The sequence below is a fragment of the Acartia tonsa genome, chromosome 3, assembly GCF_053477335.1.
Source record: "Acartia tonsa isolate MP-2025a chromosome 3, ASM5347733v1, whole genome shotgun sequence".
NCBI lineage: Eukaryota > Metazoa > Arthropoda > Copepoda > Calanoida > Acartiidae > Acartia > Acartia tonsa.
In genome coordinates, this window is record NC_137262.1 from 7107301 (window position 1) to 7128865 (window position 21565).

Genomic DNA, 21565 nt, shown 5'->3' on the forward strand with positions numbered 1-21565 from the left:
AAACATATTTTTGCTTTAAATCATGTGAAATGATACAAAAAACATTTTTTCAATTTCTAGTACCAGCAACTACTGGCTAGAATCGATTGAAAACGTTTTGGAGCAGCAAAGATATTATGTGGAGATAGGTTTCGTGATGGATTTGCATTGAGAATACCAAAAAAAATGGCTAAACGGCTGAGCCGCCAGCCATTAGCCGTTACTTTTCCAACTTTTTGTTCGATTTAGGGAAAATAGACCTACCAAGGATTACTCATGCAAAATTTCAGATAGAAATTCGAATTCTAAGTGCCATTTATACATTGATTACGAGATGGTTGCATTAACCCCCCCCCCCCCCCCCCTAGAAAAGGTATTTAAAGATAAATAACAATGTCTTACCTTGTCTTCTGACATAGGTTTACCGCCAAGAGATTTCAAACCCTGAAAATAAAAATAGGCGTTAACAATGTGGTTGTTCAAGCAGATGGGGGGTGTGGGAAGGGGGGGCATTACTCCATATCCGGTATGTAGTAATAAGATATTTTTCACTAAAATGTTTCTGATATTAAGGTGTGACAAAAAATATCTTTATTAAAAGTGTCTAGGTACTTAAAAGTGATCTAAAGAGATATGACAATGGACGATAAATTGATATACAGTAAAAAAAAAGGTGGTGGATTAGTGAGTGGACATACTTACATTTTTAAACTTGATAAGGACGCTTCGTATTAACGTATCATAACATTATATCTACCTAACTAAAACTCCTAGAAATCCAGAAATAAAAATCCAAGTGAATAGGTATGAATATTTTTTTTTAAAGCTAAAAAATGATGTTTAAAATGGACATACACATTTTCTGGCAAATTGTACCTAACTGTCACAGTTATCATCATGCCAAGTTTGAAATCGATAGGAGAATATCAAAACATGCTAAAATTTACGATATTTTACCTATTCGTTACGGCCGGACGAGCTCTAAATATAGATACGCTTCGCTTTTGATAATATTAAGAAGCCTGCCTTTGTAAATAATAGGAAGGCCTACCTTCTTTAAATAATCTATCCATGGTTCAGAATGCATTTCAATAATAGCAACAGCACAGTTTGGCAATATGTTGGGTTGGTGCCGTATACACGCAGACTTGAGAAAATCATCCAACATTTTTGACTCATCTTCTCCACTCTGTACACCTCTGAACACAAATAAGGTTAAATAATTTCGTGAATATAAGGAAATTTTAATGACTTTAAATGTTATTTTGGGCAGGGATTGACAACCAAAGATAAACCAGTTCACATTAAACATTTACGCCAATCAGAAAAATAACTATGAAGGGAAATGTAGGATTGCACTCTGGCAGTTAAAGCAGAACAAGAAGACGGGGGGGGTGGGGTGGGTGTATTCTGGTGACCGCTGATATCCGCCGTCACCCTCGTTCGCAGGCTCCACATGAGGGAAAAAACCCTGCAAAATATTTCCTTTTTGGACCCTTCTACCATTCTTAGATTCCGCATAAGATCTTCACGGTACACACAAACTAATGTTGAGAATTTAAGAAAAGCGTAGCTACTAAATATAGGTAGGTACTTACTTAAAACTCATGGAAGAATAAAACTTTGGAGAATAGACATTTGTAAATTGTGTTGATGGTTTCATATGATAGCCTTGGCAGCTTATCACACCCTAAAACAAATAATATTATGAAGAGTATAATACAAGTAAGATTTTTAACAAGAATGGCTACCTACATAGGGTAGTAAACACAAAAAAACACTTCGTCGTCTCTCTTGAATAGCAAATGTGAAAATCACATTTACCCAAAAGCGCAACGAACTGACGGACGGATGAACAAAGTAAATTATAGAGTAGCTTCACTACTAAAAAATCGATTGAATTGCTTACCCTAAGCACTCTAACTTTAAGGGATCCTCTAAAGCAAAAGTGGTCATTAACGTATATCTGAATGAGAGCTCTGTTCTGAGGAAGCAGAGTGTAGTTATATCTTGTATTATTTATATTTGGGGGAATAATCTGTTCTTGGCCACCATCTTCCACCATTTCTTCCTTCAATTAAAATATTCGGATGTATGAATATGTTTATTTCAATTGAAAATTTTGTCTGCTTTTATAGACATTTAAAGGTTACCTATGTAAAAAAAATATTCAATAAATCATCCAATGCAATGAACTATTTTCTACTCTGTATTCCATTAATCAAAAATGTTAATCAAAATATTTCTTTGTCGATGATAATTACAGCATCAAACTGTTGTAAGAAAAAATTTCACATTTGATTTTCAAGTAATGAAAATATTGGCTAGTGTATAAGTTGGACGCATTTATGTTTTTTAAAGAAGATCTTTGGATTTGAAGAATTATTATTACCTTAATTTCTGTGTTACTTTCTGCTGGAGATTGTGCAATTTCAATAGTGCCTGTACCAAGGGGATCAACAACAAACAGACTTTCATTTAATTGGTTGGTTTCATCATTATCATTGTCCAGGTCGTCTAAATTATCATAAGTGTAATTTCCTTGTTTACCTTTAATTCAAAAATTCATCTTATTTTGTTTGAATTTAACTTTTTTCGTTTAACTTCCTTTCTATCCCCCTTTCCTGTTTTATGTTTTGATTCCATTTCCTTTATTTTTCGTTTTTGAGTTGTGTTAGTTTGGTCATTAAAATCTCGCTTGTTGAATTGTTTATTCTAGGAAAGCTTCACATAGGTCTCATTTTGATAGATTTATATTGTTATAATAACCGTCCTACCCATTATGTGCTTAGACAGGTTGACCTAATTGATTGGTAGAATGGGCTAGGCTAGGCTAGGCTAGGCTATGACATAATATTTGTATATCCAGTTTTAATTGTTTTACCTGGAAAGCTTTGATCATTTTCCTCGTCACTTTCGCTGTCATCACTGCCTTGCTCCTCATTATCATTTAGCGCCATATCCTTCAGTCCTGCTACTTCTCTGTCCCCATCTTGGTAATCTTGACTAGTAGAAGCGTTGTCTGTGGCTGCTGTTGTAGAATCTTATTTTTTCAAAACATCTTACATTGAAAGACAAAATCGCAAACATCATTTAGAGAAATAAAAAAATACTGTAACAAAAACTTAAATTGTATCACAAATATGATCATTAGATAGTACAGCAATTAAAAGCAAAGATAAAAATAGAACAGTAATTTTATTTGATAGATAAAATCAAACAAAAAAATCCTTTTCAATTATATAGGTATTAAATTCTTATTATTAAACTTTATCAATACTTGTATGTATTTATGTACAACATGTACATTGTAAATGCATTCTTTTTTACGTTCGTACATGATAATATAGCTGTTTAACTATAAAAGTAAGTGAAAATTGTAAGTCATGTTTTCCTGGTGTTATGCTATCTATTGGATTTTCTTTTGGGGAAGTTTTCTGTTTGTTTACATCCTTTTTTTTATACTTTTATTCAGAGTTTATTTTATTAAAATTCATGTTAATAGTGGATATAGATTATGTGGATATTGTCAGAGATTCTCAAATACTCTGATCAAATGTTTCTCCCAGCTGGCTAATATGCTGATGACATCCATCCACCTTATGACTTTGTTCCATTCCCTCCCTTGATCACGGAGGACCATAATGACCAATTTAAAAGGACTATATTAGCAACCTATATTCACGACAAAATTCCCCTATTATAATATCCAAGTATTCTATACCTATTTATTATGTTACTCGTTTACTAACCGTTTCAAATTTATCAAGAAAGGCAATATTTATATTATAAGGTGTGTTCAGCAAGAAACAAAATAGCGTTGTAGCTCAGTGGTATCGCACTGAATTACTGTGGCGAGAGTTCGAGTTCAAATCCCAATCAATGAAATCTCGAAATTCTCAGTCACAATACATTCACACAACCTCCCCTTGGTAGTTAAGATTGGAGATTAATGAGTAGTTTGGACACTTACTAGTCACGTACATGATATCAGTACAACACTTACCCCAATCTCCTTACTCTTGTAAAAAATTATCATTTTATAAACTCTGAAGTTTGCCTTTGTGGATGATAATTCTTTTTCCTCAAAACTGTGTTTTCTTTTATTACCCATTGTGTCTAAACATATATATTTGTATCTGAAATCATAAAAATTGTGAGCTAGGAAGGGTTGAAAACAAGGATTTTCAATTTAACACTAAGTACGTAATAATTTTTATCTTTAGTTTTTATTGCAAGTTATTTAACTATATGAAGAATATTGATTTTCAGACATAAAGCTCAGAATATAACAAATATTTTAATTTACACAAATACTTCATTTTTGGTGATCAGAAAAACAAAAAACTTAAATTCAAATAAAAAGAAACTACAAAAACTTGTAAAATTATTTTAAAGCATTAGGTATGCTTCTAAAAGGCTTGGTAAAGTTTATAAAATAATTATGATTTATTTGAAAATGAGGTATTAATTATACAGAAAAGATTTTCACATTGACTATACACACATTATTAGGGTTGGGCCGGATACTTTTTTGGCCGGATATCGGATATCCGGCTGATTTCCATTGCCGGTTATCTGGCCAAACCGGCCAAACCGGATATCCGGCCCAACCCTACAAATTATAGCAACACAGGTTCAAGGAGGTTTTAGTTTTTAGCATGTTGAAAAATTCACAAAATTTTGATGTAATTTTATCTTTTGTATTTTATATAAAAAAACATTTATGATTGAAAAAGAACATTAATTAGATTATTTCCAAGAAATAATATAAAAAATGTTCTATTTATTATTATGCTATTTCTAACATATACTTTTGAAAAAGAAAATAACTTAAATTATAAAAAATATCTATATTTTCATATAGACAACATAAAAATTTATCTACAATTAAAATACTGGTATAATAAATTAAACTACTGTTAATCAATAAACTGATTTTTGCAAAATATAACCCAAAATAGAACAAATTAACAGTTTTAACACTTAAAAAGAAAAGTAAGAATTATAACCCAAAAACAAAATCTTAGTAAGGTATTACATAAATGGATAGTTCCTTTAGAGCACCTAACAATTAATCCTTTAACATTTTTGTATGTGTAATTGTATATTTGGCTTAATTTTGATTTGTTGTAAAAAAAAAGAATGGAAAAAAAGGACTTTATCGTATGAAACTACATGATAGGAAAGTATATGTTTTTGTAATACAATCTTATGATTCTTGATGATTAATAAGTTTAAAATGTAAATATAAATAAATGCTCTTTATGAAACTATCCACCATTTAGCAATACCATTAAATGTTAATAAAGAAATAAAAACATTACAAAATATTTTTAACGGTTAGGGAATTGCGACATAGCTGCCCTTTTTAAGCATCCGACTCAGCTGCGCCCGACTCGTCCAGCATGGGAACAATGAGGTTATCCTTGGTCATCAACTTGTACTTCTTCACGAACACTGTGAAACGTCGACACAGGTGTGACTCGTTCTCAAACACGTCAAATATTTGTCTAAAAATCAAAAAGATAAAACTAAAATTGCTACCTTAAAAACACGCTTAAGGGGTAAAACTAAAGTAAAGCCCATTAGACAATAAACTCAGCCCCTTGATTGCATGTCCCTTTTCAAAGATATAACTTCGCATAGAAATCAATCGCAAGTTTTCTGTGAAAAATGATATTACTACTATTTATATTTATGTCATGGTAATATCGACTTTCTGTACCAACATTTTAACGTCTTTATTTGTGACGTAGCTTCAAACCAAAACTAGAACCAACTAATTAAGCTATTTTACGTTAAGATCTTCGTAAGTGAATAATCATAGGTATAAAACTTTTAGTTGTTAAGTTACCTAACAAAAATTTTAATTTATACAAGGGGCAAGTTACATGAAGAAATTAGGTAAGCAGAATTATGTTTTAGAAAAAAATTCTTTTTGTCAAAATTGCAAAATTGTTTTTACCTGTGATGGAAGTAAGCATGTGAGAATATTCTGTAAACTCTTCTACAAACAGAGCCTAACTTGGCTACACTGCTCTCCTAAAGATCCATAATATGTTATCATATCTTCTTCACACTTTATGAGTCATGAGTCTCTACCCACACTACTTTTTTTCAATAAATATATCAACCGTATAACCCTTCTATATAAAGTATTAAGATTTTTTTGTTTATTTATTAGAATCTAGCTAACTACTGAAACGATTGAGAAGCTTTACATATGTCCTGGGATTGTTTTTGGCTATTTTATTGTTCGACTTCTCAATTTTAGGGAAGTTTCACAGAGTTACCGTGATGGTTTTAGGCTACTGTATTTCCCCCTCCCTCCATATTCCAAAACAGAGCCATTACACGAAAGGAAAAAAAATAACAGCTGATGCTAACCTTGATTGAGATCCGGCTAGGGAAGTATTTGTTTGAATTAAGAAGACAGGCAGCACCATCTAGGGTGTGGCGAGTGTAGTCAATTGCTGGGCATTCCTAAACAAAAAAAAATCCATTTGTCAAAAAAATCTAGACTATAATATTAATCTCGTGAATAAGTGAATCTAACAAAATAATTCGAAAAGCAAAAGTCACATTTCTTTTTTCAAATTAAATCTCTTTTCTTGAATACTGGGTTTTTGTATTGGTCTGCTGCTAGACCACTAATAGATATGTAGCGGGAGTGTAAATATGTTTAAAATGTGTAAAAAAGTTTATAGGACGATTGAGAATGTAAATTTCTGATATTGAAATATATATATGGCCTGTACAAAGATGTTAGTTTGATAAAATAGTCTTGGGTTGAGATGGATCAATATCTTTTAAAACTTGAGTTTTTACCTTTGGCGTTTTATGGGCAGCACAGAGAAAAATCCACTGTTCAGTTGCTGTCATCTGGGTACATGTCTCGGGTTTACATTCAGACTAGAAGAAAAGAAATCAGAGGTGGATTCTTAAGAAAAAACTTTTTGGCTCACTGCCCAACTAAAAATAGTGAGGCTTGCTAAAAATGTTTGTGGCAAATCCTCCAAAATCTTATTAAAAATCTACAAAAATTAAACAAAATCTTATGTAGGTAAATAACCCTATTATTATTTTATTTAATTTTTGTAGTTTTTTATGCGATTTTGGAGGATTTTTCACAAAATTTTTTAGCGAGTCTCACTAATTTTAGGGATCCACCTCAGGTATCCGCGCATACGAAATCAAAGAAAAAGGTTTAATCCTTTGGCTTCTTGTGTTTCAAGGATTCGAACTTCTCTGATTTTCAAAGTAGAATAATAGTTTTTTTACCTGTAATTTTACGGCTAATCCATTAAGCTCCATGCAGAATTGTCTGAGGTGTTCATATTTCCAGACACCCTCATCCTGTGTCTCCGGAGGATTCAAGATTTGATCCACGTCTAAATATTTAGCGTATTAGCAACAAGGATGAAAATATTTGTAAGTTACACAACTTTGGTAAATATATTATTAAAAATCGCAGAATATGATTAGGTAAAGCTAGAAAGCAAAAGTATATTTTTATATAAAATACAATAACATGCACAACAATATTCGGTAATATAAATTTCAGGCTGGTATGTTAGACGAATTTGGTATTCAGACACAGATAATTAAGTAAATTATGCTTATAAGTTATTCAAGAAGATAAAAATAAATAGGTTTTTGAATAGGTAAAAACAAAAACAAAATATAAACAAAGTGGAGCCCTCAGTGGTTTTAGCGGATAATCGCTACGCTACTCTCAAATGCTTCTTAATTAAGCTCGAAATGCAATTCTTACCTTTAGGGTCTTTTCTAATGGTCTGTTGAATGTATTGCTGGACTGCAAGTGTTGAGTCCATCTCATCAAAAGGCTCCTCCTTCCATCTGAGAAAATTTTTTTTTAACATATATGATATGCAACATATTATACATACACTAGGTATCTTAATTCTAGTTTTCCAATTGAAATATAACCCTCTGATTAAACAGCTTATAACCAATCCAAGCAAATAATTTTACTATAGTCTCAATGGCCAGGTCAGCCGTCTGCGAATAGAAATGTGACCATTTTAATTTACTGCGTCGGGTTATTGTTCATAACGCTAACGAATTTTTCCAAATACTAAACCTTAAGAGCGAAATAAAAAAATAAAAACACACCAAGAATGAATATTAAAATTGTCTAAAAAGTGAAGACAAATCAGCTTATTTGTTGTTAAGATCCCATGAAAAAAGTGATGGATTTATAACCTTACCTGGAATAATCGGCAGCCTTGGTTCCGGGTAAATTTCTTCTCAGGACAGTTTCAGATCCCCCACCCTCACTCATTTTTATGATCATCTGGAAATAACATAACAATAAGTTTGTATCTCTTTATAATTTAGCATTTCATTTTAATACTTAATGTCATATAGAATTAAAAGACTAGTTTGTACATATATATATATCTGAATGAATTTAAATTTGATTTTTATGCTAAAGGCATGCAGATTTCATTTATTTTCTTCCTTGTAACCAAGCTTCGACCATTCTTCCTAAAATAAAAATTCAAAATTAACATGATTTATCTTTGACTAAAGGCATATATTTTAAGGTTCTAGTCTATTCGCCGACACAAAAGGTATCGATTACGGATACAGAAAATTGAAAGTTTGTCACACACTTTGCCCTTTGTTTTAATTAGATGGCATTTTAGATTGCCGGTATAGAGACACTATACCGACAGGTAAAATAAAATGGCACTTATTGATAGAAAAAAAAGTATCAATTATGATGTTGAATCCTTCATAAGTCTTGAAAAAAACCTCATCAATGTCTTCCATAGAATGTCTCATTTTTAAATACGTAAAAAACACAATTACATGATTATCTTCTGTAAAAATCAAGCCTCAACAAATGGTTATCAATAAAATATGATTTTATAAAAACTTACTTTGGCCATTAAATTATTATCCATTCTGCATCCCAAATAATCTTTAGATTCTTGACGACACTTGGAGTTCATATTATCATTCTCCCGTAGACATCTCATAAACTTTTTGTAAAAATCCTAAAATATGAAAAGAATTAAATCATATAATAGATTTTATGAACTTTGTTAATTTTATTTTGAGAATTTTAAACTAATATCAATAAGGATTATTGTTGGAAATAAACAGATTTGAATGGAAAACAAATATTAAGAAATAACAGGCAAAATTAATAAAATAAGCCAAAAATAAATGTAAGGTTTCATTGGAAATCAATTTACCTTGCATTCCCCAAAATGATCTAAAGGAAAACTTCCTTTATCTGGTGCCGTAGGCTTGAATTGCTTCGCTCCAAACACATTTGAGGCCATTTTAAGCACGAATTAGCAAAATTTAACAAGAATATTGCAAAAATTAATCAAATTTGGGCTTTCATTAATGAAATTGAGAGGGCGTGCGCACTGTGTTCGGTAATGCCGCGTAACTTTATGGGAAATCCTATTGAGATCCGCAATACAACTTCTGAAACAACGGTAATTTCTGTTACTACGAATTTTGACAAAACAACAGCACACATATTGAAAAAATAGATGAAATATCAAAATAATAATCTGGAATGTATCTCAAACTTTGTCAAAAGTATAAAAATTGAGTTTTAGATAACATTTCAAAGTTTATTGAACTCTATAGTAAAGTGTTGCGAGGCTCATCTGTGACGTCATCATTCATAATAATAAATACTCGTCTGCTAGAGATATCCTTCCCTTTTCTTATTATGTGCCATTGTCCCCTTTCTAATTTCAATATGGAAAACAATAACAGACAGACAATTAAAGTCAATCAAAGACCAACACTTAGAAAACTTAGAACAATGCAAACAACTTAAACAAACACAATGACTTTTACAATCCAAGTCCATGTAAAAACAACTCCATTTTTAGCCATACCAATATAAATATGTGTAATTTTAGAAACAAAACTGTGATGTAAAAAATATGTAGAAAAATAAATAGATTCAAGGCCTCAAGCAAAAAAAGGCCTTTGTTAGAAATTTTATTATGTATATATTTTATGAACAAAGAATGGTTGGAGGCCCAAAATAAAAGGCTTCCATGGTTTTTTTTATAGAAATTCGTCCTTAGTTTCTTAGTGATATTATAAAGAAATGTACAAAATTAATATGTTTAACGAATCCGCACGAGACGAAAACTAGAAATTATTCTTAGTTATTGATCAATTTTGAAATGTGAATAAAATAAATTCTTGATATTTGTAACTTTTGAAAGAACATTTTGAAAATCGAGTAAAACAAGAAAATCTTGATAATGGACCCCCCAACGACTTCGTCCAACCGATCATCAATGATTGATTCACCCGGCTCAAGTATCCTCGATATATCCATATCCGATGGAAATTTAGCGGCTCACATAACCGCTAATGGCGGCGCAGGCGCGGCTTCCGGACTGAATGGCTTCAAGAAACGGGAGCGTCATTTTAGTGGTGGAAGCTTGGCCCTGGCGCCCTTTGAAACGTCACAAAATGGATTTACTACTGAAGAGATGGCGAACTTTTTTGAATACTTTGTTAAGCATAAGATAAGGTTTGTATTTCAGGTTTAAATGGATATAAGGTCTAATGTACCTATAACATAAGGTAGTATAATGTCTATATAAAGCAAAATATTTAGCAATTGCTTAATCAACATCACAAAACTTGGTAAACTGGTTTCTTAAACTCTTATTTTTCAATTGTGAAAAGTTTCTCTAAGCAATTCTTTCAGAGGCTAAGTTAATAAGCGACTAGTTAATAGTAGCCAATGATTAATTTCTTTGATTAATTTTTTAAAATGTTATGTATTTTTAGGAAAGCCAAGATATGTCAGCATTTGGTTGGCTACCAGATTTCTCACATGGTGGAGGTCAAAAACTATCCTGATATTAATTCTAAAAGTTCAGACGAAGGTAAAGGATTTTAAAAAAAAAGAAAATTATAAGATTAGTTATTTTTTCATACAACAATTGATGTTAAATTAAGATAACAAAATATATTCTTAACGTAAAAATTTTCATTTTAGGTTGGACTGCACTTCACTGGGCCTGTAAACATGGACATAGTGATATTGTTGAAGCATTGGTACATTGTCAAGCTGACCCTTTCATTAAGTCAAAAAATGGAAGTTCTGCAATTCATTTGGCGATTTTTAGCGGTCACTACAAGGTACAAGTCTAATATTCTGTCTCACAAGATTAAGTTTGATCATAAGCAACGAAGCAATAACAAGATAATATAAACATTAGCATTAGACTGTAATAATGATATAGTAAAATAATATTGGGAGAAAAAAGAACAACTACCTTCATAAAGATATTAGATTCCGAATTACAAAGATATTTTAGAGTTAAGATTCTGAAGGGACTATAGGAAAGTTTAATTTGATCTTTATGTCAAGGCAATCACACGAACGGACATATTGTAGTGAAAGATTAAGTAATAGTATACCTATTATTTTCTAATAGTAGGCATTGATTTAATTTAAAGACCTAAAAACATGTTTGATGTTCACGAAAACATGATGTTTTAGATTGTGCGAATGTTGCTGAAAAAGTTTCCCCGCCTTGTGAATAGCATGAATGAAAAAAATGGCTGGTACCCTATTCATACAGGTATTTAAAAATGTCAATTCGTCCCTTCCCAAATATGTAACAGATAATAAAACAGACTTTCACTAAGGAAAATTCTAAAAAGATTTATTTGGCCATCTTTCTATCATTGTAGATTTGTAGATTTATATAGGTAATAAATAATTAGTTAGAAATATTTTTAGGTTAATGAAATTTTGTTTTACAGGAGCTTACTGCATGGAATATGAATGTTTGGACGAACTTATTAAATACGGTGCTCGAGTAACGCAAACTTCAGAAGACATAGCAGGGGACAAAAAACTGTTCACCCCTTTCCATTTACTTTGCTATAACCTCATTAGACGTAGGGTTAAAAGGTAAAATTTTTAATTTAATTTTTTCTCATTTGAAGTGCTTGATTGATTGATTTTGACATTCTGTAAATCGGGGTGGGGGGTTAAGAAGTGTGTTAGCTTTAGGAGGCTGTAATACAGACAACAATAGGGCTGTTATATCTTTTTCAGGTGGTGTAAGACATACATTCAGTGTCGTGTAAAAAATATTCACACACCCCTTGATTTTCAGGTGTGTGTAGTTTTTTTTACTTAATCCCCCCTTTGGTTATAATAATCGGTGTAGAGAAGGGTGTTTCCATCCCCCTTAAATTTTACTAGGTGGAGGATACCTTACCCACCCCTTCTGCACGCTTCTGGATTGACCCAAACCACTTAAAATATGAAAATATCTTTCTTTTTTAAAGTTAGTATGTTTTCAGGGGTGTATATTCTGCATGGGATCCCCTGCTCAGGGGGGGGGGGGGGGGGGAAATAAAAAATAAGTGGTTGGAGGGAAAAAAAATGTAAAAATTAAGAAAACTGAAAACATTTTTTCTATTTCGCCCCCCTCCTTGGTTAAAAAACTAAAAAAATGTGTGGTAGGAGGGATAAAATAAATAAAATATAGAGTTCTTTAAATATTTTTCTATTTTCCCCCCTACTTTTTAAGAAAAATCTAGGGGGGATAAAAAATAAAAAAATTTGTAGCAGGGGAAAAAAAATAAATCTTGTGCAGAATATACACCCCTGCACTATGTTCCAGCGAGTGACAAATAATCGTTTTTTACATTTTGGAATATACACTTTTAAACAATTGTTTAATAATATACACAAGTTTTTGGAAATAAAGCCGAAAGAATTAGCTCTTTACTATGAAAAATAAGAATTTTATGTGTAATTGTACCAGAGGTATGGAATTAAGTTCCTTTTCATCATTGTTAACAACTATTTTTAAGGTCAACTAAACTACATTTCAAATCAGTGTGGACCCTTTATTTTTAAAGCTATTTTTAAGTATTATATATATTTGGAATCAGTATGTAATAATTTATACGTTAAGCCTTTAAAATAAGTCAAATCTCCATTTTTGATGTAATTGATGGTTTTCTTAGCATACCTGATTTCTGTAAAATATACAATTTTCTTATAATGAAAATTTTACGTTTGGTTCCAGATCTCTTAAGCGCAAAAGAGCGCAAGCAAATCCTCTTACATGGTGATATTAGATGTATGTATAATATCAGAGAACTTTACCCTGTGTATGCGAAGGTATGCGAAGTTTGTTTTTTTAAGCCCTAAAGATACTGGGTCTATCAAAAAATAACAATTTTTTAAGATATAAAAGTAGTTTATTTTCTACTTATTTAAAACACATATTCATTTAAACTAAAAGTAAAGAAAAGTTTTAAATAAAGATTATCTCTAATTGTTTAGGCTCTTATCTGAACCATTTTACTTTTTTATTGGGGGGAGAGGGGGGGGGGGCAACGCCCCACTTACCACATCTGAACCCATTAAAGCTAGAAGTTAAAAAAATTTTATGTGGTTTCCTAGTTCAAATATATATTCTTATTTAATTCGTTGGCATTATTTACTCCCTTCACCCTTTTATTAAGCAACCTTTTTCCAAAGGTGCTTTCATACTTATTAAAAAAGACAAGTAGAATTTGTATTGTTTAAGATAGAAAATGCTTCTTTTCAAGTAAATTGAAAATAAAATGAAAGTCTTTCATATCAGAGATTTATAGGGATTAGACAATGGCCGAGAAATCAATGTACATTCCCAATGCTAATACACAAAATTGCCCCTTCTATAAATTACAATTAGTGATTGAAACGTTTGGACACTCAACTAATAAACCAACCAATCAAAATTCAATAAAAGTCCCACAAATTGTTATGCCCACAAATAAGAAAACGCTATTTGGTGAATTTGGGGACTATTATAATAAACAGCCCATTGTCCTCTCCCTCCCTACATATACACACAGAAAATAAATAAGAAATAGGCTCATCTGTATGTCAACTTTAGATTAGAAATCTCAAAATATAAATATCGGCGGCGGCGGTCGGCGGGAAAACGGCGGCAGATTTTCATATGATTTCAGTAGGTCATACATACTTGTTAGAAAAGCTTATGTTTAAAGTTTGAAGTCTATAGGTCAAAAATTGCGGTCTCAAGAGCTGTTTAAAGATTTCTGAGGGATCAGGACCTGCAGGATCATACCTGAACCCTGAAATTGACTTAAGTTTGATATTGGTATGTACTGGTATAGGATATTTTAGTACTTGGTAACTTAAAATGCTTAGTTTAAGGCAAACAAAATATTTTTGGTCTTTACCTGTATGACCCTGCCAGGTTTGCTGGCATCCTGTGCCAGCCAGGATGGAGATATTTAAAATTTCGCCATTATATTGAAAGATATATGGATACTTATTGCTATTTAAATAAAATTTCATCAAAATTTTAAAATATCCACTCTCTATGATTTTTTGTCATTTTTTGGCTTTTCTGGAACACGGTGCCCTGTATGTTTTTCAATTTTTTTGCATTTTTTTGTAAACAAATCACTTATCTCTATAATTGATTAGGTTACACTCTCGTGAAGAGATCGAGGAGAGTATGAGACGTATGACCATGGATAAGGATGAAGATGATGTTGATGAAATAGACCATGAGCTTGTCAAATGCTACAGAATCCTCAATTTGTTCATGAAAAATCTTCCAAACGAACCTCTGGAAATTGTTGATGATAGGAATGTTTATGTTTTATTCACAACATTAATATTTGAGAAATAACTGAGAATAAAAAGTTATAAAAGCTTATTTTCTTTTGGAAGTATATGCAAATAAGACAAACTTCTTAAGGAAAAAATAAAACTTTGGAAATTTTTATAAAATTCTTTAGTTTTCATGTGTAGGCAATGTTTTATGGAAAGATCTTTTTTTTTATAAAAACACTAACATTGTAAAGGTCACATGGAACTATCCTACACTGTCTTGCTTTGGTGAATTATTGGGAAGGTGTAAAGATCATCTTAAAGCCACCTTACAGCCATTTAGTAGATGTCGAGAACGTTTTTGGTATCACTCCTCTTCATGAAGCGTTAAATAACAGGAATAGTTGAATTTATTAGTCGTAACCTTCCATCATTAAATTACTGAGATTTTCTATATTACGAACTTGTAGCAGTAAAACATTAACATTTAAACACCAGGGTTTTTATTAATTCTTATTCTTGGAAAACGATAGGTACAACTTAGGAGATAAATAATTCAACTATCTTCCTTCCTATTAGTAACCTTGAGACTGCCATAGTGTTGCTGGAACATGGTGCAGATCCACACCTGATCCATCCTATTCAAGAGCTTACTCCACTACAGATTTTGCTTAGAAAGGCCTCTACTATCAATGAAAATCATTTAAAGGTAAATCTAAATTGAAATATTTGATAGCAAAGTCAAAACTCTTCTCCCCATCCACATGTGCTAAATATTATATAAATAATGGATCTAATAATCATTTCCATTTAGATAATAGATCTAATGATGGAGGAAGGTGTGGACCCAAGTTATGTACCCAATGACAGTGGAGATTCCCCCCTGTATATGGCAACACATACAAATCTGGATATCAAACTGCTTCAGAAGTTTATTGATTATGTTCATCCAAAGGTGAAATTTTTTTTACATCAGTACATATGGTTTTATTTTATAGCCTCCCTAATTGACCATTTTTAATTGAAAGGCTCTGTGCAGGGGTGTATATTCTACATGGGATCCCCTGCTCAGGGGGGGGGGGGGGGAAATAAAAAATAAGTGGTTGGAGGGAAAAAAAATGTAAAAATTAATTAAGAAAACTGAAAACATTTTTTCCATCCCCCCCCCCCCCCCCCTCCTTGGTGAAAAAACTTTAAACAATGTGTGGTAGGGGGATAAAATAAAGAAAATATAGAGTTCTTTAAATATTTTTCCATTTTCCCCCTACTTGGTGAGAAAAAACTAGGAGGGGGAAGAAAAATAAAAAATTTTGTAACAGGGGAAAAAAAAAAATCTTGTAAATTTTTATGTTTAGGATATAAACATGTCAGACAAGTATACAGGTGAGACTCTGATGCATCATGCTGCTGTCAACTGTGACAGACAGATCATTTGCAAGATCCTTGAAAAGGATGCTGATATCATGATTAAAGACAATATCAAGAGCTTTGACTATGATCAGGTTAGTATAGCAGCTAATAACTAACTAGGATTAATATTTTTTCACAGGGAGGGAGGGGACATTGGGCTGTTCATTACATTATTCCTCAAAGTTTCAAAATAACATTTTCATATTCGTTGGCTAAACAACTTTGGGACATTTATTGAATTTTGATTGGTTGGTTACCAAGGTTGAGTGTCCACAAGCTTCATTCACTAATTAAAATCTAAAGAAGGGGTAATTTTGTGTAGCATCATTGGGGATGTTCTTCAATTTTCGGCCAAAGTCTTATCCATTTAGATTTTCATTGAAATTTCATAATTCTCACTTATGTATAAATCTAATTTTTTTAAAAGTCAGTTATATATAAGACTTAGAAACACAGTTAAAATTAAAGATTATGATAAAAATTACATTTGATTGTAAATAAATCATATATAACGTATTTTCAGAACCTATGTATGGAAGAAACGTCTCGGATACCTCTTCAGATATCTATAGCTCAAAACAAAAGTAAGCTTTAATATATCATCACTTTTGGTATCTCGATATTTTGATAATGAATTTTTTATAAACAAAATCTATTACTTACAAGATTTTGATGTTTCTATGTTAATACCTATAGACCTCTAAAGTAGCTTGGCCTTTTGGTTTGTGATTTTTTGGGAAGCTGTTGTTCTAAAGCATATTTAATCAGTGAGATTGAGAACATTGGACTGAAATTATTATTGGAAATGTTTTATAACCACGTTATCCTAATCTACAGAATGGGTTTTAAAAGCTATTGATCCATCTCAACCCAAGACTACTTTATCAAACTAACATCTTTGTACAGTAGACTATAAAAGTTTTAAAGATTTTTAATCAATATAATAGATTTGAAATCTGCATAAAATTTTAAGGATTTTTTATAAAATTTGTTTTTTATATAATTCTTTATTTAAAGGCGCAAATACGATTAAAGTTAATAAATTTTGACCAATAGGATAGCTGGATTGGAAACTACCTACGCTCTAATTGGTTGAATGATGTACGTCACTTAAGCTTCTCCAATCAGAGCGCAGATAGTTTTCAATCCACCAATCACAGATCTCAAAATTATTTAACTTAATTTGTATTTGCGCCTTTAAATAAAGAATTATATAAAAAACTAATTTTATAAAAAATCCTTAAAATTTTATGCAGATTTCAAATCTATTATATTGATTAAAAATCTTTCCAACTTTTATAGTCTATTGTACAGGCCATATATATATTTCAATAACTAAGGTTATCATTCTCAATCGTCCTATAAACTTTTTTGACATTTTAAACATATTTACACTCCCGCTACATATCTATTTATGGTCTAACAGCAGACCATTTCAAAAAACACCAGAATGGGTAATTTTTTATGTCATTATTTGGGATGTAAATAAATGTATCATCCATTGTTATTTCCCCTTTTTAAATCTCTGATAGTTAATGTTAATTTCAATGAGGTTTCATTCCCGTTAAAAAATATAAAGGTACTTACTTTTAATTATAAGAATCATAAACTAATAAGATTGATATTAAGGCAAAGAATACTTTGAAGCATTGAAAAGCTTTGGTTTGGTGCGCATCATAGAGTTCTACAAGAAGTCGAACGACTCAACGAAGCTGATTGACTTCCTGAAGACCCACCTGGCGGGTGCCAGCAAAGAGATGCACTGCGAGCTGGTTAGGGAAATATGCCATTTCTTGCTAGAGGTAATGTCAGGAAGGGAGGGGATATAGAACTGTAAATTATACTTGTTCCTAGAGTTTTATAACCACGTTTTTTCATTCGTTGGCTTGGCTTCAGACCATAACGGACTTTTATCAAATCTTGATTGGACTAGCAGCAGTGTTGTCCAAACGTTTTTTTTTACAGTTCTGTATTCCTCTATTGTCTTATCCCTTAATAATGATATCCCTATGTAATAGCTACGTAACAACAAATCATATTTAAGATGTGTCAAACTTAGCTTTGTACTGCCAAATAAATGTTACAGAAAATAAAAGTCAAGTCCAATTTTTTATTTGCAAAAATGAACAATTTGTTATAATACAATGTCGTATTCCTGATTACAACCTTACCTAAAAACTTATATTTTCTTAGGGTTATCAAACAGTGCCAAAGCCAAGTCTAGATGAACTGGAACATATTATCCATTTTAAGAATTATGCCTGTTTCCATGTATTTCACAAGACTGCCCTTAATTGGGCCAATGAGAATAATGATAAGGTATGTTTTACTAGATTTTTGATACGAAAAAATAGTGGGTTGGATGAATAATCAACCTTCTGTCTTTTATTTTATTTGTCAGTCTACACTTCTTAGTCAACGTTGTTCTTTTCAATCTTGTAAAATTCTAACTTTTTGTGGTCTTTAGTATAACAAAAAAGGGTAAAATTATATTATTAAAAAAATTGTTGATTTTTAAACTCAACAAGTTTTTTTGAAGGAGAAAACTATGTAACTACCTACTTTGGATAGATCTTTTCTTCTCAATTAATCTTAATACCGTGAACCTAAAATTGAAATGGTTAATATATGAAAATATTAAAGCGCAATTGTGAATTAAATTTTTTATCAGGTTATTGCATTAGAGCTTATAAAGTTTGAGAAGCTAATCCACCACAACAAGAAATGCGGGTTGGAATGTTTCAAAGAGAACCTGAGCAGAGATGCACTTTTACCCTGGATCATTGAAACCTATGGAAACTTTTTTGAACAGTCAGAAATGAGTAGAAAGTTTCGAGCTGCGGTCACTGTTTTTCTGGAGCTTTTTGTATTCTCCTACATGACCTTTATTTATGATTACTATTCAGGGAGGTTTAATACATGCATAAAAATTTTGCAAATATGTAGATAAATTTCTTATCTAATTTTAAGGCTTTAACTTTGTCATGTGTAGCTTTAGATTATATCACACATTTGGTTTGACTTTAACTTACCTAAAAGAACATTATTTTTAATGAGAGGGGGCCAAGGGCGGTCAGAACTGAAAGATTTTCATCTTGGAAGTTTCAATGTGGAACTGTAGAGAAACGGCTGATAGTTCCGCCGTCGAAAACTCTTTATTACGATTGGAATTGGAAAGTTAATTTGTTTTTTATTTTCTGCCTTTAATTATCATGCATTTATTAAAAGAATAATAATATCAGATATAAGTTTACTGTACCAATACGTCCTATTTGCCACGGGGGAGGAGACAAATGAAACCTTATTCAGCTGCCAGGGGGTGGAGTTCAACACAACCTGCCAAGAGATAATTGTACCTTATGAAAATATCAAGTTTAATTTTTATATTTCTTTCTATATTACCCTGGGCACCATCATCCTGTCAACTGTTATCTATCTTTACATTGTTGCCAAACATTCTAATCCCAGGTAATCAGGTTTAGTAGTAGTGCAGCTGCTCTATAACATGGACATTTCCATCGTTCGTCATAGTACCCTCTAATATGTGCAAAATATTATTAGCTTGTTTTTGCACTTCTAAAAATTTAATAAGAATAAACAAAGGCAAGTTTAATTCGCACAGCTGAGTAAGTGTCAATATCTTAAAACTGGTTTCATTCAATTTTCCAATATGGCGCAAAAAAATTTAGTTTTACAAGAATGTAATTATATATAATGACTACCTAGGTATCTAATATGTATCTTATATTCTCTGTAAATATTGGTTCCAATAGGTTGTACTTTTCGATAAGCTTTATAATGTCTTTGACTGGTTATGGATTTAGACTATGTTTATTATTTATGGCATCCCCCGATTTCCCCCAGAGGCTAGAGACGAAGCAGCTAGTTTATTTATACAGTACAATTTTAGGTTTCTTAAACAAATGTGGTTCAAAATGCGGGAAGGCCACAAAGAGATGCCAGTTTGGAAATCCTTGATCGTCAGGTTCTTGTCCAATGTGGTGTACTATACTGGTATTGTCATCTGCAAGATTTTCTGGCCATTTGTACATATAGAAAGAAAATTCAGGTAGGTTACATGAAATTATAATAATTCATTAGCAACGCTACTTTATATGTCTTCAATATTCTTTTTTACATTTCATTTGCAGACTTAACGTCTCTGTAAGAATCTCCCGTTTTTGTCGAAATCTCATCCATACTGAAAAATCATGTATAGCCTCGTATTACAGGCAATTTTCTATAAGCTGTCTATAATACGATGCATATATTTCTTGTAGATATTATGCTGCTGAGAAGCGAAGCGACCACAAAGATTTGACTGCTGAAAGTGATGATACATGGAAGATTGTTAAAACTGTGGAATATGGTATTGAAAGCAGTGTTCAACTTTTTATACAGGCAAGTCACCTGATATCTCACTAGTTGAACAATAACATGGTACCCTCCCCCCAAATAACTATAAACCTTCCCAGGACCTATGAGATATCACACTGTACATGAGAACCCTATCAGTTCAGTGGTTCTTCAGTACAGACAAACAGAGATCCCTTTATTTTATTAAAAGGATTGAGTTGCACAATCCTTCATGTGACAATTCTTTTATGCCTAAAATTGTAATAGATCTAACTGTCCATGAAGTAATTACGTACTCACATAAAGGACCTAATTATAGATAAGCCCTGCTTTTTATCTATTATACAAAGTAGAACGATTTCTGTCTGTCCGTATAAATTTTAATATCAGAACCAACTGGCTCCACTCGTCAAAGAATATTGTACAGATCCTGTTCCTTTAGTGGTTTTAAGCTATTTTCTTGAGGATGAAGTTACACCCACACCCCGCCAAAAAATAGAGGTATACAATTTAGTGCAACCTTATTTCTCCCCTCTTGGGGCGAAGCCACTAGTAAATACATATATTATATATTTTGTTATTTTTAGATCTGGTTGTTAAAGCCATTCTTCTCGTACCTGACCCAGCTGGAATGGAAGGTGCTGATATTCAAGAGTTTTCATGGAATACTCAATTTTCTCACCTTTGGAGAATATCCAGGAATCTTTGAACTTTAAATGTAAGATTACAATATTGTAGTTTTCTTTAAAACGTCATTTTGTCTACCTTTTTTCTTTAGATTACATTACAGGGGTCTGCGTGATGTAAGGAAGATGTGTACACCACACTAAATTATGAAATTTTTGAGGAATGTATTATTTTCTAATCCCCCACTTCCTCCTGGCTTTTTTATGTGCTAATCATTTAAAAAAATTAAAAATGACACCTTTTATTAGTATGAACTAAATTACATGAAAGTTTAAATTTAATAACCTATAGCCTGTTACCTGGAACGAGCCATGGGCAAAATCCTGTTGACTTTAATATCTCTTGCACTTGGTGTATCCCTCATGAAATCTACCAAACCTGGAATTGGTCCCTTTGAGCGACCTCTCAGAACTTTGCCTATTCTGTTCAGGGGTGTTTTCATCAAATGCATGATATTTTTGTGTCGAATTTAAATGGGCTAGTAATTCTATCAATTACCTCATTATT

The 21565-nt window shown here is 31.8% G+C and overlaps 4 protein-coding genes across 7 annotated transcripts in view; 1 reads left to right on the forward strand and 3 right to left on the reverse strand.

The window, feature by feature from the left end:
• LOC145313184 (polynucleotide 5'-hydroxyl-kinase NOL9) overlaps positions 1-4115 on the reverse strand; it is a 29277-nt gene extending 25162 nt beyond the window's left edge. The window contains exons 1-8 of the mRNA XM_080152476.1: positions 4040-4115; positions 3374-3431; positions 2864-3022; positions 2372-2496; positions 1889-2050; positions 1578-1669; positions 1031-1178; positions 382-423 (exon numbers count right to left, since the gene is read on the reverse strand). Of these exons, the coding sequence (XP_080008602.1) occupies positions 382-423; positions 1031-1178; positions 1578-1669; positions 1889-2050; positions 2372-2496; positions 2864-3022; positions 3374-3431; positions 4040-4093 (840 nt within the window). The 5' untranslated portion in view covers positions 4094-4115. The remainder of the gene's footprint in view (positions 1-381; positions 424-1030; positions 1179-1577; positions 1670-1888; positions 2051-2371; positions 2497-2863; positions 3023-3373; positions 3432-4039) is intronic.
• Positions 4116-4354: 239 nt separating this feature from the next.
• Positions 4355-8333, reverse strand: Mob4 (MOB kinase activator 4). Of its 4 annotated transcripts, none has more exons than XR_013877281.1 (8): positions 8214-8333; positions 7757-7842; positions 7264-7373; positions 6811-6894; positions 6370-6465; positions 5948-6024; positions 5274-5492; positions 4355-5004 (listed from the first exon to the last, which is right to left on the reverse strand). XR_013877281.1 is itself a non-coding variant. In XM_080152479.1 (7 exons), the coding sequence occupies exons 1-7, from the start codon at positions 8297-8299 to the stop codon at positions 5351-5353; spliced, it is 681 nt and encodes a 226-aa protein (XP_080008605.1). In that variant the 5' UTR covers positions 8300-8333; the 3' UTR covers positions 4355-5350. The 4 variants fall into 4 exon arrangements, 1 of the variants encoding a protein (XP_080008605.1); XR_013877279.1 differs by having other exon boundaries at positions 5261-5492; XR_013877280.1 differs by having other exon boundaries at positions 4355-5035; positions 5261-5492.
• On the reverse strand, positions 8299-9859 carry LOC145313188 (cytochrome c oxidase assembly protein COX19). Its single transcript, XM_080152481.1, has 3 exons — positions 9210-9859; positions 8892-9008; positions 8299-8493 (listed from the first exon to the last, which is right to left on the reverse strand). The coding sequence occupies exons 1-3, from the start codon at positions 9297-9299 to the stop codon at positions 8452-8454; spliced, it is 249 nt and encodes an 82-aa protein (XP_080008607.1). The 5' UTR covers positions 9300-9859; the 3' UTR covers positions 8299-8451.
• On the forward strand, positions 9737-21557 carry LOC145313183 (uncharacterized). The gene is made up of 19 exons (XM_080152475.1): positions 9737-10528; positions 10792-10889; positions 11003-11145; positions 11510-11591; positions 11776-11926; positions 14477-14639; positions 14858-15001; positions 15183-15314; positions 15420-15560; positions 15961-16107; positions 16539-16599; positions 17645-17817; positions 18209-18334; positions 18687-18917; positions 19254-19483; positions 19926-20084; positions 20296-20416; positions 20959-21068; positions 21348-21557. Exons 1-19 carry the CDS (start codon positions 10254-10256, stop codon positions 21529-21531), a joined length of 2871 nt encoding a protein of 956 aa, XP_080008601.1. The 5' UTR covers positions 9737-10253; the 3' UTR covers positions 21532-21557.
• The last annotated feature ends 8 nt before the right edge of the window (positions 21558-21565 follow it).

Excerpts from the sequence above, each read along its gene's own strand:
- Mob4 (XM_080152479.1), bottom strand. The coding sequence starts at position 8,299 with ATGATCATAAAAATGAGTGAGGGTGGGGGATCTGAAACTGTCCTGAGA. Across the intron at positions 7,374-7,756 it reads CATTAGAAAAGACCCTAAAG|ACGTGGATCAAATCTTGAAT; the intron begins GTAAGAATTGCA and ends CTAAATATTTAG. Across the intron at positions 6,025-6,369 it reads CTAGCCGGATCTCAATCAAG|GAGAGCAGTGTAGCCAAGTT; the intron begins GTTAGCATCAGC and ends ATGGATCTTTAG.
- LOC145313188 (XM_080152481.1), bottom strand. The coding sequence starts at position 9,299 with ATGGCCTCAAATGTGTTTGGAGCGAAGCAATTCAAGCCTACGGCACCA. Across the intron at positions 9,009-9,209 it reads ATCATTTTGGGGAATGCAAG|GATTTTTACAAAAAGTTTAT; the intron begins GTAAATTGATTT and ends TTCATATTTTAG. Across the intron at positions 8,494-8,891 it reads ATAATAATTTAATGGCCAAA|GAAGAATGGTCGAAGCTTGG; the intron begins GTAAGTTTTTAT and ends TTTTTATTTTAG.
- LOC145313183 (XM_080152475.1), top strand. The coding sequence starts at position 10,254 with ATGGACCCCCCAACGACTTCGTCCAACCGATCATCAATGATTGATTCA. Across the intron at positions 17,818-18,208 it reads TATGCCATTTCTTGCTAGAG|GGTTATCAAACAGTGCCAAA; the intron begins GTAATGTCAGGA and ends ATATTTTCTTAG. Across the intron at positions 18,335-18,686 it reads CCAATGAGAATAATGATAAG|GTTATTGCATTAGAGCTTAT; the intron begins GTATGTTTTACT and ends ATTTTTTATCAG.